The following is a 17,851-nucleotide window of genomic DNA, read 5'->3' on the forward strand; positions in this document are numbered from 1 at the left end:
GCCCTTGAACATAGTGCTGTTTTTGTTCTCTTTTTAAAGGCAATTCATGTAATGCTTTACCTTTCGGTTTACTTTTTTTCTTTCTTTCTGATTTGTCAGGTCAAAATATGCAGTTACCACTAGTCTCTAAAGTTAGTTAAAAGAGATCGTATTTAGCTTCTAAAGTTAGTTAAATAATCCATTTTAGTTCCTAACAAATTTTATAGTGGTCACTTCTTGCTCTAGTTGAGTGATAAAGTGTCACTTTTTAGTTTGCCCATATCAACTAGAGGATTAAAAGCAATAATAACTTTAAACTTTAGAGTTTAGACACTAAATTGCTCCTAGGTTAAATTTAGGGACTAGTAAAACGTATTTAGCATGTCAAGAGTTTTGTAACTTAATTATTATTTTTTGGTGTTTCTAACAAAAACATCCAAGTTCAAATCTCTCTTTTTCCAACAATTGAATTATCAAAAAAGAAAGTATCTAGCATATTAATTATTATGATAACCAAGAGCACATCTAATATGTGTAAAATATATATATATATATATATATATATTTTGGTGTGCGCAACATAGTTTATGTTAATGAAGCTCAACCATACACAATTAATGATTGATCATGGTTTTAGTAGTATCATATATAGTAAGACTCATTTGCATTCACAATGAATCCATTTGTATTGTTAGGATCATAACACCCGCCATGAACATGAGAGAGTCAAATACCTCATGAGTACAGTGCCGTGACTGGGTAATAAAATAATTAATTAAAGTCCTGAAATTGGACTGTTTGTCTTCCTGCACCTCTTGGTTGAACCAGTTCTAATATTTGGCTCGTTGTTTATGCTTGCTCATTGAAAATAGCAATAATTAGTGCCTGATTGAAAAATAGCATTAGTGCTTGAGTGGACTTAATCCTGTTATGCATTAATGCTTATTCCCATATTAAGACTAATCCTTATGAGCACGCATGCAACCACCCTCGTTCAAAGTGTTTGAACTGTTCCTTAGCTGCTTTTTGCTTCATTTACAAATTACAAGCCCTGTAGTGTTAAGAGCATATCACACCTTGCTTAAGTTATGTGTTTGTTTCGGCAAAAAAAAAAAAAAAAGTTTATAGTGTTTTGTTGGTTTTTTTAGATGTCTAACTTTAGTAAGTTCAGGCTTATTTATTTAATTTTATTTCAAACTCAGTCCTTAAATTTTAACTAGAAGATTGAGAAGACAAATTGATAAGGGGTGAAAAACGGCTACTTAAATTTCTAACAAATTTTCCTCTCCATTTTTTTCTCCAATATGAGATAGTAAAGTTTTGGTGTCCATAGAAAACACCCACGTCCACATTCACCATTTTCTATGCACCCAAATTTGCATCCAAGCAATTGGTCAAGGACCAATAATAATAATATAAGATATCCCAAATTATGATGTCAATAAATATCCCAAATTATGACAATTAGGACTATAAGTTTATAAATAGTAAAAGTAATTATTACCATATGTATATATATAGTAACAGGAACTGTGTGAATATCTGGGGGTCCACCTATAAATTTTGTACAAGAGTAAGCTAAAATGGAGGACAAAAACCTTACACCTTTAGATGTTATAGGGGACACCTCTCTAGTCTTGTATATCTAGTACTTCCCCTGCTTAAGGGAAGCAACTTTGAGGCAATCAAATCAAATTAGCTTTGTTTGAAAAATTAGATTCTTCTTGTCTATCACCTTGAACCAAAGCAGCATGAGTGCCTGACAAGTGTCGAAGAAGGGATATGCAGCTGACTGACCAGGTCACATAATGTGGGGGGGCCATGTAGTTGTGGTAGATGCCATTAAAAATTGATTTGAAATGATGAAATTGCCATTTTTCACTACCATATAAATGCATGAACTTTAATGAGGCCTTAATTCGGTAAGAATAAGTACAGGGGCAGGGTCGTAAACTCAATTATGAAAAAGAATATAGAAATTATTCTGCATCTGAAATCACTGTTTCCTAATTTGGTTCTTGTAGGACTGTAATTCAAGATGCATGGGTGTCGGCTATAAGCCTATAAGTTGGACCAAGGGGTCCCATGGTCAGTACATGACATACTCACCTTCTCAGCCAAAATATCACTATAGCCTGTAGGTAGGAATGGGAGAAATTGAATCTGCCTGGATGTTTACACAAAGATCACCGTAGGTAGGGGATTTAAATAGGAGGAATCACACCAATGAATCCAACAGAGCGGGCATTAGATTGGAATGTTGGGTGTATAGTGAAGAACCTGTAAAAAAAAGTTGAAAAAATGGAGAATCTATTTTCTAGATCAGGGACCAACCTACGGGGTTGGTCTCATATCCTTCAAAGGTTAAATCAGAACTCTAACAAAGGAACAAACTAGCAAAGTGATTGTAAATGTCATGAATGTACTATTAGGGTATTGATAGACAATTGTTAGTGGGATTGATAAACATTTCCTAATAAAGTGCGGATGTTTTGACAACTCACCATTGCCCTCAACTCGGTTGAGGGAAGATGGACAAAAAATACTAGGACCACAAAAAAACTCATAAGTTTTACCACAACTGATTACTTAGCAAAAATTGTGAACTTGTTTATGGTCCTATTATTTTTCGAGATAAATTTAAGGTGTGTGAGGCTATAAGATAGGGTGCTAGAGTCTAAATCTTCTGTCCTATTTTTCCTACTTCACCTTATACTCTACCAATAAATACTTGTCACGTGTTCACTTAATTAATTAAATACTATCATTAGTGACTTATTAAATGTGAATTGATCAGTAATTACATAACAATAAATACTGATTTAATAGGCCAAGATATCTTTGAGACTTCCTTGTGAAGCTCCTTGTTTTGAAGTGGGAGTGGCTGACTTAAAATTGAATAAAATCTTACACCCAAATAAGTCCTCGGGGATTATAGCTATTTTGGTTAGCTCGGAGAACTAATTGTCGTGATTGGTTGCTACCAATCTCAAAGCTTTGGTTTTCAATTAAAGGATTTTTTACCCCTCTCCAACTAATTTAATTATTTTCCTTGTTTAGTTTTTAGATTATCGTCCATAATAATTCTCTTATACTTATGTCTCGTTCTTGAAAAAAAATAATCAAATATTTCCCAATCATGGACCTTTCGGATCCATCTTTTTAGTAAGGTACAAAATGTATCATCAAATATTTAATATGATTTCACAAGCATGGGATCGGGCTAAGATGGAATGGATTTGCCTTTCCCCAATGAGGTTAAACCGGCTTCCTTTCCTTCTAGTTTGACCTAAGTCGACCAAAAATTGAGTCTTATTAAGGCCAACTCGACTGCCTAACCAGCAGGGAATTCGCATAGCAACGGTGGAGTAGCAATAATAAATATGGAAGTTGCAATCAATAAGGTAGGGATAATCACAATTCCTAATGGGCTAAAAAATCCCAAGTAATTCAGTCTTATGGTTCTTCGTTATCATTGCAACCAGTGAGGTAGGGGCCAGGGCAAAGTGGAGATATGTAAGTCGTAAGCAGTAGTGGCTGGATACGTGTTAGACTTTTCAAGATCTAAGAATGGCAAAAGCGTAGTGATAAGGATGTATCATTCTGAGTTGGTCAGTGTCCATTACAAATAGTAAGGGCACATACACCGCACAAAGAGGAGCTGGAGCAGCACAAAGAAGTTCTTTTGGCTGACAATAACTCCAATTACTTCCCTGTTGTTTGCTTTTCTTTCTTTCCTTTTTCTTCTCCCTTTGTAATGCGTTCGGCAATTATGTTGTTCGCTGTCCTTGTGGCCTAATGCTTGAAACAAGTTCCTTTCATGAGATTAAATTTTGGGAAGTTGTGAGGTCATTATGCTATTCTTAATTTGAAGAAGAAATGTTTAGAATTATAGGGAAAAAAAAACTGTAAATTGAAGGAAAGATTGAGTAGTAGCAATGCATATATATACTGTCTGAACTTCGATTTTTGATTCAAAATTTGGGATTTCCAAACAACATTAAGTTCATCATAGATTTTTCTGGGGATTCATTTCCAGGGTTATAGAAATATTTTACCTTCAAATAGTCTATTTAGACGTCTCCAGAGGAGTATCCATCAATTCCATTACGCTAAAAAAGCTTGTTTAGTTTATTCTAGCATATGATAGGCCTTGAATCAGAACTAGAGTGGGCTATTAGGACCAGAAGTTGATTTTACTTCAATTTGACAGTTTGTTTAGTAGTTGGTTTTTTCTGTTAAATTAGAATGTGTTGTAATTTGATGTTGGTAATTGTAGTCATGCCAAAAGTCCTTCGTAGTTTATACTGTTTTTATAGACAGCTATGAGACACGGACAAGAGAGTCAGAGAAAATCAAATGAACTCTCACGTTGGGAGCCTATTCATAAGTGCCCCAGATAAAGGCAACCCAAAAACGAAAGTCTAGGATAACTTGGGCTTGGGCTGGTGTAAATGAAAGGAGTTTATTAGCCTTATCTTATGGTAAAGTCATTTTTGATAGTTTTTTTTATTGTTATTGGCATTGCAACCTTATCTTATAGTAAAGTCATTTTTGATAGTTTGTACTAAAACAGCAATTATATACCACCATTGTTATCTAAATGTTCAATTTGACCAAAACTTATTTTTTTTTCGTAATTTTTACCAAACGTTAAACCGTGGTTTTAAAAATTGCGTAAACTCAATCGACTTTTTTAGGCACTTTTCAAATAGCTAACCCAACGAATGCTTAGTCGATCTCCCTCGAGCGAGAGTCAAAACGTAGGACAAGCAACATACAAGCAAGGATGAGCCAAGTTAAGTGGATGCTCGTTCGAGCGAGATCATAAAGCTTGCTCAAGCAAAACAATTACAGAATGCCTAGATTTTGCAGAAGAAGAAAAAACGAGGAGGGACTGACAAATTTTGTCTCTAACTGTTATTAACAGCTAGGTCACATTTTAAATATTGTACAACCAAAGTGACTCTATAGAGGTTTTTTTCCAAAGACCACGCTTCATTGTCTATAAATATGGCCTCTATTTTCATTTTTCATTTTTTTTTATACCGATTTTTACACTATTAGAGAAGTTCAAAGAATTTTCCAAGATTGCTACCAGAAGAATTCTAGTTTAGTTGTATCTTGGAGACAAATTTTACTTGTATCTTAGTACTTTAAACTTGAGACAGAGGACAATGAGAAAAATATTTTTTTAGTGCATCTTAAGAAGTACCACTCTTATACTGTTACTTAAAAAGAAAGAAAGATTTTGAGCGTATGAGTTGTGAGACAGTGGAATTTTAATATTTAGAACTTTTAAATTTACTTTTAAAAAAAATAATGTGTGATTATTAATGGTGGAAGAAAAAGTAATAGATTTATATGAAAAGTGATAGTTTACCAATCACTTGCATACATTGGAGTTGTGCCAATAACTGTGGCACAAAAGTTGTGTTTATAGACTCTCTTTAACATAATCAATAGTCTTTATTACTTACAACATTTCTATAAGCTAGTTGTTGCTGCCACCATCATCACCTCACCTCTATTTAGTTTACAAAGTTTACCTCGTCATCTCCATGACATAATGTTCATATATATTTTGGAGAAGAGGAAAAATTTTTGAGGGAATGAGAGATTTTCTGTTTGTAATTAATTGCCAGTAACAGCTAGGATACGGAGTTTAGAGCTTGTACAATCAAAAGACTCTACAAAGATGCCTTTTTAAACCCCACTCTTTATTGTCTATAAATATAATCTCCATATTAGCTTTTTAAAGATCTTTTTATGCGATTAGAGAAATTCATAGAATTCTTCAAGGTTACTGCTTGAGGAATTCTGGCTTAGTTGTACCCTTTGAGAAAAATTTTGCTTTTAACCCTTTAGCAAACTTTTGAGTAGGGCCAAATATTGTATTAAAGATAGTGAATTCATTCGTATATCCAATCCATTATTTAAAGTTTTTTGTATTCTTTTACTGTTCATCCTGTAATTTCCTATAGTTATTTTTTTAAATAAAAAATTTCCTACTTGCACATGTCTTAGAACTTCAAGCTTAAGATAAAGAGGACAATGAGAAAAAGTTTTTGCTTAGGATAATTTAATAATCGCCCTTATATTGTTAATTGTTGTTTTTTTTTTTAATAATGTTTTTTTTAGAGATAATTATAACATGTTGCTAATCCCGCAGTTTAAACATTTTCCTCCCTAGACCCCCAAGCACTTTGTGCATGTAGAGGTGTCAATTCAGCTACAAAACCTTTGGCTATAATGTTTTTGAGTATGTAGCGGATTGGGATTTTAAGATTTAGAACTTTTATATTTGTTTTTATAAAATTAGAAGCATGTGTGGGGGAGTTAGTATACAATATATTGCTCTAAATTTCTTTATCCGACTATATAAATAGAAAAAAAAATGTTTCATAAGTTATCAGCTATGGCCTATGAGCTACCTCCTAGTGGTGTTGCACTCTCAACCTTTTCTTATCCTTTGATCCATTTAAGATCTAGTTCTACAGAAATTATATATATATATATATATACGCACACACTTACTTGGATAAAGTTTAACCCTTCAAACTTCTCCTATATCTTTTTATTGGATGTGAATTTTGAAAATTTAATCTTAGATTGCATGTTTTTTATGTACTTAACACGTATGTCAAATTTAATTCAAATTGGATGTTATTAATTATATAATCAATAAACTTATTTTTCATGTATAATTTTATATCACAAAAACTTAAAATTTAAATCTTTAATTGATAACATAGCTATTAATATTTAATTTTTTTGAAATTTTACAAGCATGGAGGATATAATAATAATATGCAATCCAATTGTTAGATTTTCAAAATTCACATCCAATAAAAAGATATTAGAGTTTGGAGGGACAGCCTGTTTTTACTTCCAATCAAAAAATTGCAGATTGGATTAGAAATTTCCTTCAAGTTAGGTCAGCGAATTTTGACTTGTTTTACCACGTCTACTAACAACTTTTTTTTTTTTTTTTTAAGGCTGCTAACAACTTATTTTAAGTTATTGTCTTATCTTATATTATATATAAAAAATGAGAGTTTGTTTGTTGCGTAGTAGTGACATTGCCCCTAAAGACATGTGTGAGTTAAAAATTTGCTTCTTTTTTTTTTTTTTTTTTTTTGTCTTTTCTTTTACATATATATATATATATAAAGGAGAGTTTGTTTGTGGTGTAGTGGTATTGAGATTACATTGCTTCTTATATATCCCCTAAAGACATGTGAGCAAAAAATTGTAGGATTTTTTTTTTTTAAACCTGATGGGTGAGGTAATTACGCTCATACCCTTCATGATGTTAATGGGTTGAAGAATACATAGGGTTCTTGTGAGTTGCAGTTAGTTCAACTGATAAAATCTTTGATATTTGAATAAGAGATCTGGCGTTCAATCCTCGCCTACACCAAAAACCGATTGGTGTCTTGGTTTGATGATAAAGACCTATCATCAGAAAATGTGTGAGCAAAAAAACTGAGATTACATTGCTTCTTATATATTCCCTAAAGACACGTGAGCAAAAAAATTGTAGGATTTTTTTTTAACCTAATGGGTGAGGTAATTACGCTCGTACCCTTCATGATGTTAATGGGTTGAAGAATACATAGGGTTCTTGTGGGTTGCAGTTAGTTCAACTGATAAAATTTTTGATGTTTGAATAAGAGATTTGGCATTCAATCCCTGCCTATATCAAAAACCGATTGGTGTCTTGGTCTGATGATAAAAACATATCATTAGAAGTGGATGTCATAGGTTGAAACTCTCAAAAAAAAAAAAAAAAAACTTATCTTTTAAACTTTTCCCAACTAATCAATAATTACTCTAAGTCACCATGGAGAAACTAGAAAGAATCAACTACTCCCATAGTTCCTGCTACTCTTATAGAAACAAAAGAACGAGTAGGAATGGCAACAGGTCGGGTTCGGGCCAGGTTTTTTGATACCTAGACCCGACCTGCGGGTCTTCCTCTATTACCCGAACCCGGCCCGTTTAAAAAACGAGTCTTTTTTATAGCCCCAAACCCAGCCCGTTAGGTCTCCACGGGCCTCATCCAGTCCAGCCACTTCTGGGCCTAATCCATGGCCCAATCCAACCCAATCTTATTAAAAAAAAAAAAAAACACGAACACGAACACAAACAATCAAAATTGTTATCAATCTTTCTTAGAGAGAAAATAAATAAACATAAAAAATAGGAGAAACAAAATTCCACTTATCATTTATGGACCAATCCTTCACCAAAATTGGTTGTGATAATGTCTTTGATTTTCATTTCATCACCAAAAGCAAAGTAACCTAGAGCTCCAAACTGTACAATAGAGAAATGAAAGTCATACACTACCCCAAAACTTTCCTAAACTTGTCTTTGTCTTTTGCCTTTGACTCCAACGGAAAAACCATTCCACCCCTTCAAATGCATACACAGCCACACCCACACCATAAAGAAAAAGGACAAAGGGAATTCAACCCCAACTAAAAAGGGAAACAAGCCCAAAGAAACAAACTTTTCGGTGATAGCTTGCTTTTACTACAGCTGTGTTCCATCTCCGTGCTCCTCCACAAGGGTGAGGGTGGGTTGGTGAGTGAATGAGAGTGAGGGTGAGGATGAGATGTGAGTGTCTGAGTGAGAGTGAGATTCAGTGAGGGCCGGATGAGATGCAAGTAAGAGTGAGATGAGGTGAGGTGAGGCTGGCGGCTAAGTTGAGAGAAAAATGAGAGAAATGAGTTTTATGTTAGGGTTGTGATATATATATATATATATATATATATATATATAGGTAGGTTTTTTGTAATTTTGTATTTATGCTAACCGGGTCGGGTTGGGTCCGGGTTCGGGTTGGGTTTTTTCCAAAACCCGGACCTGCTTCGGGTTTTTTTAAAAAAAAAAAAAACCCAAACCTGACTCTATTCTTTATCGGGCCAGGCCGGGTACTCGTGGGTCAGGCATAAATTGTCATCCCTAAGAACGAGAGACTAATCACTAACCTACTCCCATATAGCGATGGAGATAGACTAAATAGACATGAAGAGAGAAAGAGAGAATACTTAATAAAGAATTTGTTACCCTTAAGGACATTACATTGTTACCCTTAAAGACATGTATGAGCTAAAAAAAATTTAAGGTCTTTTTGCCTTTTGTTTAATGCTTTTTTTTTTTTTTTTTTTTTTTTTTTTTTTTTTTTTTTTTAATTTTAACCTGATGTTAATGAGTTGAAGTATAAAGAGACCTCTTTTGGCGTTTTGGTCTCTCAGTTTTTTTAAAAAAATTCTCAACTAAACAACAAAAAATAAACTAATCAACAATTACTCCCAATCACCATGGAAAAGAATCAACTACTCCCACAGTCCCCATGACTCTGATAGAAACAAAAGAACAAGGAACTAATCACTAAAATCTATTCCCAACGATAGTGACGGAAATAGACTCAATAGATAGGGAGAGAAAGAGAAATAATTGATAAAGAATAGAGAGAATCTTATCTTATCTTATCATAACTATAATTTATATATATAATTAAAGTCAAAACGGAAAGGAAATCAAATTAGATTTAAAATTAGATTTTAATTGCTATTTTATTTTATGTCATGTGTCCTATCTATTTTTTTTTCTCAATTTTGTTTTAGGTAAGTTAATGTTGTGCAAAAGACAAAAAATCTAATATAAATAAATCATAAAAAAATCCATTAAACCAAATAAAAGAAGAAAGAGTAAACCAATGTGTATATCTAAAAAAACTCTAGAGAGAGAGAGAGAGAGAGAGAGAGAGAATCATTTATGATTTTAAAAAATGTGTAACTCTTACATTAGGTATAATTTGAATTCATATATGTGTGTGTAGTTGTAATTATTTTCAATTGTACAATGCAAATGCACAAGTTAGAGCATTTGCATTAATTTGTGCAAAAGTTTCTGTTTATTTTAGCATAAGAACTTATTTTTTTTATTTTACATACTTACTTTTCAAAATAGCCCACATTAAAGTATTTATTTTACACTACATTTCATAAAAATATCAATTTTCCTTAATTTTTTTAAAATTGTTTCTCTTTTTTCATACACAAAAACTACTATCTGCTATATTTTTTCAACCTCAAAATACATAAAAGAAAAAGAATAAACAATTAAATACAAAATGAATAGTGTCAATATAAATTTACATAATTACTGTAACAAACTTGTAAATTTACATGCTTAACATGAACTAATGTAAATTATTTTTAGGCAAAATTGTGTAAACTCTCCTTCTATGTATATAAAGAAGAAGAGTTTATTTGTGTTATCAAAAAAAAAAAAAATGTTGATTTGAATTTGCTTGTGGTGTAATGGGGGCTAAGATTACATTGTTACCCCTAAAGACACGTGTGAGTTAAAAAATTGTGAGGTTTTTTTGCCTTTTGGTTGAATTTTTTGTTTTAATTTTTTAACCCAATGGGTGTTGTAATTACGCTCATACCCTTCTTGATGTTAAATGGGCTGAACTGATGTTGATGGGATGAAAAATACATAGGGTTTTGGTTTTTTGTCCCTCATTTTTTAAAAAAACTTTTGCCAATAATGGGAGATGGAATCAACTACTCCCCCAGTTCCTGTTACCCATAGAAACAAAAGAACAAAAATAATAACTTTAGGCCATTCAATCTATTTTAGAATAACAATTTTTTTTTTTTTTTACATATTTACTTTTTAAAACAAATTATTTATTTTACATTATATTTATATTTCATTAAAATAGTAATTTTTTATTTTTTTTAAATATTTCTCTTTCTTCACATATAACAACTACCATTAACTTTCTTTCTTTATCCTTAAAATACGTAAAAAAAAAAAAAAATGCAAAACGAATAGCATCAGACTGTAAGTATAAATTTATACTATTACTATAACAAACTTATAAATGACTAATATGAGTTATTTTTAGACAAATCTATATCAATTTTACACATTTTTTATGCCTCTAACTACTACCACTGATAGTGATGGAAACAGACTCTTTGGCTCCAAAGTCCACACTTATCCAACCACCTCACTTTGCCACCATCTTTTAACTGCCCATCATTTTGAGGTGAGTCAAGAACTCTGTTCTCAATTTATCTACTAAATTCTCTCTCATATGTAAAAATTATAATTTGACTGTCCACAACAATTTAGAGTTTTTTGGATTTTGTGAATCTGAGCATTTGGAATTTATGACTCTTGGAATTTTAGATTGAAGATGGAGAAAAGACTTCAGAGAGAAGAGGAAAGTTAAGAGCAACTTCTGTTTTGTAAAGGAAAACTGTAGATTCAAGGTTGCCTTATTTGAAGATTCAGGTACATTAATGGGTGTATATGATGTGTTCGTAAAAATGTCCTCATAAGCTTTTTGTTGTGTGTATGTGTGTTTGATTATGTACTTTGTATGTGCTTGCTTAGTTGGTTACTTCATTTTCAAGAATTTCTCAAAGTTATTTGCCTAAAGTACCTATTAGAAATCATAACCATTCACATTAGCACAAATATAATTGTTCTTAAAAACCAAAAAGTATGGTAGAAGGTTGATCACTTTTTTTTCAATATATATATTATCATGATTCCTTTGTGTTGGGGGACTACAATTTGACTCCTTACAACCGCTCTAAGCATGTTGTAATGTCGAAGGCCATAAAAGATTTAAGTGTGTTTTTCTCATCACCAATTAGTTTTGAGGTGGAATGACATAATTCACAGCCCGACAAATGGTATCAAAGTCAAGGTCATGGGTTCGAGTTATGAGTGTCATTGTGAGGGAGGGATTATTGGGGGACCATAATTTGACTTCCTAGAACCACTCTAAATAGGGTCCGCATGATGTGATCTCAAAAGTCATAATAGATTTGAGTGTGTATTTCTCATCATCAATTGGTTTTGAGGTAGAATAACATAGTTCATTGTTCGATACTTTGCAATTTTAGTTTGATAATACTTTTGTCAAAATTTTATAATGCTGTTATCGTCTTCATCATCAATTGGTTTTGATGTGGAATGACATGGCTCATGGTCTAATACTTTGCAATTTTAGTTTGGTAATACTTTTGTCAAAATTGTATACTGTTGCTAATTCAACCTTTATGGTCATATTATTTGATCAAAGAAGATTTAAGGACATCTTTTAAGAAGTTATACATTGCAAAGAAAATCAAGATTTGAGCTAGTTGACATATGAAAAATATTCTGCTAATTATCTTAAATAATGGTTCGTATGCATCATCCTTAGCCTTATTTATTTATTTACTTGATACAAGTTAGCCTTCTATCTTTTTGTTTAACAATGACATATAAAATTGTCTTCTTAAGTTGATTTTTTTCCCGTGTAAAAGGACAAATTTATGTAGAAACAGAGTAAAAATCCACTACATTCTAGCAAGTTTTGATAATTTTATTTGTAAAAATTACAAAAACAAAAAATATTTACTGTGAAACATAGGTGAGTTTTCTTTTCTTTGACATTTGAATGTGATTTTATGTTACATCTAGCACTGAGTTGGTTTATTTGCATTTTCTTGTATCCAGTGGTTTAAGAAGTGACGATAAATGGCAGAAAGTGCAGTTAGCTTGGTTATAAAGAATTTGGTCCCACTGTTAGTCCAAGAAGCAAGTTTTCTAAAGGGTATCAACGAAGAAGTTGCAAGCATCAGACGTGAGTTGGAGATGATCCAATCTTTCCTCAAGGATGCTGATACAAGGGCTGAGAAGGAAGACACGAGCAACATTGTGAAAACATGGGTGAAACAGGTGAGGGAAGAAGCTTATCACATAGAAGATGTCATTGATAAATACATATTTCATTTTGCAAAACAACCTCATGGACGAAGGCGATTCTTTCGTTTCCTCCAGAAGGTTTCTTATATTACCATAAAACTGAAACCACGACATGTGATAGCCTCTGACATTCAAGGTATCAACAAGATACTTGAGAACATTAGAAAGAGTGGTGAAAGATATGGCTTCAATGCCATAGAGCAAGGAAGATCTAGTAGTGAAACTTCAAGTGTTACATGGCATGATCCTCGAGTAGCATCCCTTTTTATTGATGAAGATGAGGTTGTGGGAATTGAGTCTCCTAGAGATGAACTGATAGAGTGGTTGGTAGAAGGATCATCTAAATGCATGGTGGTTTCGGTAGTCGGCATTGGTGGCCTTGGCAAGACCACTCTGGTTAAGAAAGTTTATGACAATGAGAAGGTGGCAACACACTTTGATTGTTATGCTTGGATCATTGTGTCCCAATCATACAAGATGGAGGAGCTATTAAGGGACATGATAAAGCAGTTCTACAAGGCAAGAAAGGAGTTTGTTCCTAGAGAAATTGACACAATGAAAGAAATATCACTAATTGAAGAATTAAAGAAATATTTATGTGAACAGAGGTATATAGTAGTTTTTGATGATTTATGGGATACAACATTTTGGGGATATATAAAATTTGCTTTTCCAGAGAATAATAAAGGCAATAGAATAGTAATCACAACTCGAAGTGAAGATGTTGCTCTTTCTAGCAATGAATCTCCATATTATTATGTGTACAAATTGCCACCTCTACCTTTTGAAAAAGCCTTGGAGCTATTCTGCAACAAGGTGTTCCAACATGAAGGGGGGCAATGCCCTCTTGATTTTGATGAGTTATCATGTGCAATTGTTAAGAGATGTGAAGGGTTGCCGCGAGCAATTGTAGCTATAGGCGGTGTTTTTTCAATCAAAGACAAAAATGTCTTTGAGTGGCGTAGACTACATGATAGTCTTCGTTCAAAGTTAGAAACTAATTCACGTCTAAGAAGCATCCCCAAAATTCTATCTCTCAGTTATCATGATCTACCATACAATCTCAAAGCTTGTTTCCTATATTTTGGCATGTTTCCAGAAGATTACACCATTAATTGTGCAATACTTGTTTGACTATGGATAGCTAAGGGTTTTGTAATAGAAAAGCACGGGATAACATTGGAAGAGGTGGCACAAGGCTACTTGAACCAGCTCATTCACAGAAGCTTGGTTCAAGTGGATAAGGTCAATTTTATTGGCAAAACTATAAGTTGTCGAATTCATGATATGTTGCGTGAGATCATTCTTTCAAGGTCAGAGGAGTTGTGTTTTCGCTTGGTATCAATGCAGAACTACTCAAATTGCAAGAGAACTGCTCGACGTCTCTCAATTCAGAACAATGTACATGCTCCTTTGGAGAGTATTACTAATTCCCAAACTCGTTCTATTCTACTTTTAGGAGTAAATGAAGTGCCCACTTCTTTTTGTACTACTTGTTTTGCAAATTTTAAGCTCATGAAAACAATGGATTTTGAAGGTGCTCCAATAGAAGACATTCCTAAAGAAGTGGGAAACCTATTTCATCTAAGATATTTAAGCCTAAGAGCTACCAGAGTAAAGACGCTTCCAAAATCCATAGGTAAACTGCACAATCTAGAGACTTTGGATTTGAAACGTTCCTTAGTATCTGAGTTACCAAAGGAGATTAGTAGGCTTCATAAGCTACGATATCTTGCTGCCTACATTGAAAACTATAATTTTGAAAGCAACGTTGATTTTAGACGAGGAGTAAAGATACGCAGTGGCATTGGGTGTTTACAATCCTTACAAAAGCTTTTTAGAGTGGAAGCCAACAATGTTGCCCTTATTGAAGAATTAGGAAGTTTGGGCCAACTGAGGAAGTTGCAAATCTCTAGATTGAAGAGAGAAAATGGAACAGCTTTGTGCACTGCACTAGAGAAAATGAGCCACCTTCAATCATTGAGAATTAATGCAATAAGTGAGGAAGAAGTTCTTGAATTGCAATCAATGTCTTCTCCTCTGCCTTTCCTACAATCTCTCGGCCTATCAGGAAGACTAGAAAAGCTTTTGGAATGGATTCCCAAACTGAAGAATATAGTTAGAATTGGTTTAAGTTGGTCAAGATTGATGGATGATCCATTAAAAGCCCTCCAAGCTTTGCCTAATTTGATGCATCTTCGGCTTTATGAAGGATACCAAGGTGAGCAGTTACATATCGAGGGAGGAGGCTTCCAGAAACTCAAGTATCTAGTGCTTCGAAATTCGAGAGGACTGAGTAGGTTGATAATAGATGAAGGTGCCCTACCTCTTCTTGAAACGCTTCAAATTGGACAGTCCCCACAGTTGAAGGAGGTTCCCTCTGGTATCCACCATCTGAAAAGTCTAAAAAATCTGGAATTTGATGAAATGCCGACAGAATTCGTACTTAATCTGCAACCAAATGAAGGTCGTGACTTTTGGAAAGTCGAACATGTTTCCTCTGTTCGTATTTGGTATAGGATTCAAGGGGAAAACTACAAAATCTACAAGCTTGGTGATGAAGAGTTGTTGGAGCTTTTGCGAAGGTAATTCAAGAGTTGGAGCTCCAAAATGCACTCACCACTTTCCGGAAATTACAGGTATAAACCTTTAAGTCATTGGACTATTATATTTACATTATTACCCAAGGTTCGGACTTGCAATAAAACCTTTTTCTTTTCTTTTATCTTTTTGTTGCTTCACTATGAATAATTTGAGTGGTGAAAGTGAGGAGGGAGACGATTGTGGCAGTGCGTGACTTGTCTGAATGGAATAAGCTCTTTAGAGATGCCACTAACATATTTGAATGAGTCTCTCTAATTTGTGGTTCTTGAATCTTATTGCTATTGGATTTTTTTTTTTTTTTTTGTAAAATTTGGGAGAAATTTGTTTGTGGTTGTGGTATTTTTTCCCTTTTGGTTATCTAGGTTGTTATTTTGTGTTTTGTTGTCTAGGTTTTTCTTGTTTCGACTGTCTGGGAGTTGGGTATCTTTTAGTATTATAATGTTTTTGTTTTTGGAATATTTGTTCCTTTCTCTAGTAATTGAATATGGAATTCCTTTCCATCCAAACTACTACTTTTGGTAAACATGTTCCTATTTGATATATATATTCAATGGAGACATTCAATGGAGAAACATTTGGATGTTGACTAATAGTGAAATAATAGAATTGGACATTGGGCATCATAGAGGGTGCCAATATCATTTGGCTATTACTGAGCCCTAAATTGAATTCTTTTGTAATAGAAGGAAACGGTCCAAATCGTTACTATAACGTTTCAATCTTCTCTTTCTCATACTATGGCTTCTAACTAAAAAATTTCTGATGTAACAACTAGCTTGAAATAATCAGTAATTCTATAGATATAATTTGAGTCTAGAAGTAATACTTGCCAATATTGGGAGCCTATATATTTTTGGTGAATCAATGTTCTTCTTGTCCTAGGATTTGCTAATTTGCTATTGTAACATTATTGTGAGATCAACCTTAATTATTACAATAGCATTGTTGCTGTAAGACAAGTTCAAAATTTAGAATTTTGAAGACAATTATTTTATTAACATTATTGTTCACATTACTAAGTTTGTTCATTATGATAGCCATAAAGCTTATCTGCTTTAAAAGATGGTTTGTAAGTCTCCATTATAAATATTGTATATATTTTTCTTTGTTCTGTTTATACCAATCACTTTTTGCTTACATTGCTATTTTTATAACTGTTTAGGCTACAACCATCAAAGTCGACGTCTCAAAGGATTTTCAAGTGCCAAATCAAACAAAATACTTGCTCTTTAGTTGATTCTTCTGATCTTCTCTGCATAGCTGCCATCTCAAGAGGTTCATTATAGATTTTTCTGGGGATTCGTTTCCAGGATTATAAGAATCGTTTTTTTTTTTTTTCGAATGGTCTGTTTAGACGTCTCCGGTGGAGTATCCATCAATTCCATTACGATAGCTAAGAAAGCTCGTTTAGTTTATTCTAGCATATGATAAGCCTTTGAATCAGAACTAGTTTAACCCAAAAAAAAAAAAAAGAATCAGAACTAGCGTGGGCTATTAAGACCAGAAGTTGATTTCATTTTACTTCAATTTGATAGTTTGTTTAGTAGTTGATTTTTTCTGTTAAATTAGCATGTGTTGTAATTTGATGTTTGTAGCCATGTTGCTAGTCCTTTGTAGTTTATCAATACTACTATTTAATGGGTTTTTCCTATTTAGAATCTTCATTTTTTTGGTTAAAAAAGTCCCTACACTCTTATGTTTATGTAAAGACAAACTAAAGGAAAATCCGGTAAAAATACAACTAACTTCTGCTAAAACATTGTCTAAATAAAGTTATTCTCTTATTAATTTTTCAAATTGTTTTATCCACTTATAAATTAGATTTTTTAAATAAAAATTATTATATATATAAAAAATAAAAATAAAAAAAAAAAAAAAAAAAAAAAAACCCTCATCCCGCGTGTGATGAGCTAGTACTTTATACTGTTTTTAATAGACGAAAGCTGTGAGGCACTGACAACAGCTTCAGAGAAAACCATCTGAACAATCACCTTGGAGGGCCTATTCATTAGTTGGCCAGTTAATGTTGTGGGTCTAGAGGCCTAGGCAACCCAAAAACGAAAGTCTAGGATAGCTCGGGCTTGGGCCGGTGTAAATGAAAGGAGTTTGTTGTATTAGTTTTCTACCTCTCAATCTGGAACGACCCAAAACGAAGAAAACACCAATAATCGCCTGTCATCGTGGAATACAAATTTTCTTTCCTATTCTTTTTGGATATTTCACAAATAAAAATATGCTACATATCCATATATTTTATTAAATACTAAATTTATGCCTTCTATTACTTAAATTACCTAAATATGATGGATTATTTATTTAATTATTTTAAGAAATTGAAATAATAGAAGGTATAAATTTAACATTTAATAAAATAGATGAACATGTTGCATGTTTTTATTTGTAGAATATATAGTGGAGCAAGAAAAGTCGGATAGAAGATTTGGACTCATCATTGTGGAAAAAAAAAAACACTATT

The 17,851-nt window shown here is 33.0% G+C and overlaps 2 protein-coding genes across 3 annotated transcripts; both read left to right on the plus strand.

Moving 5' to 3' along the window:
- The first annotated feature begins 11,051 nt into the window (after positions 1-11,051).
- LOC112037993 (disease resistance protein RPM1-like) lies at positions 11,052-16,926 on the plus strand. Of its 2 annotated transcripts, XR_010629228.1 has the most exons (3): positions 11,052-11,304; positions 12,523-15,410; positions 16,538-16,926. XR_010629228.1 is itself a non-coding variant. In XM_024070795.2 (2 exons), the coding sequence occupies exon 2, from the start codon at positions 12,544-12,546 to the stop codon at positions 13,903-13,905; it is 1,362 nt and encodes a 453-aa protein (XP_023926563.1). In that variant the 5' UTR covers positions 11,052-11,304; positions 12,523-12,543; the 3' UTR covers positions 13,906-15,496. The 2 variants fall into 2 exon arrangements, 1 of the variants encoding a protein (XP_023926563.1); XM_024070795.2 differs by lacking the exon at positions 16,538-16,926 and having other exon boundaries at positions 12,523-15,496.
- Positions 14,059-15,360, plus strand: LOC136060985 (disease resistance protein RPM1-like). The gene has a single exon (XM_065774170.1). It carries the CDS (start codon positions 14,059-14,061, stop codon positions 15,358-15,360), a length of 1,302 nt encoding a protein of 433 aa, XP_065630242.1.
- Positions 16,927-17,851: the final 925 nt, after the last annotated feature.

This window comes from Quercus suber, unplaced genomic scaffold (genome assembly GCF_002906115.3).
Source record: "Quercus suber isolate HL8 unplaced genomic scaffold, Cork oak 2.0 scaffold_87, whole genome shotgun sequence".
In the NCBI taxonomy this organism is placed as follows: Eukaryota; Viridiplantae; Streptophyta; class Magnoliopsida; order Fagales; family Fagaceae; genus Quercus; species Quercus suber.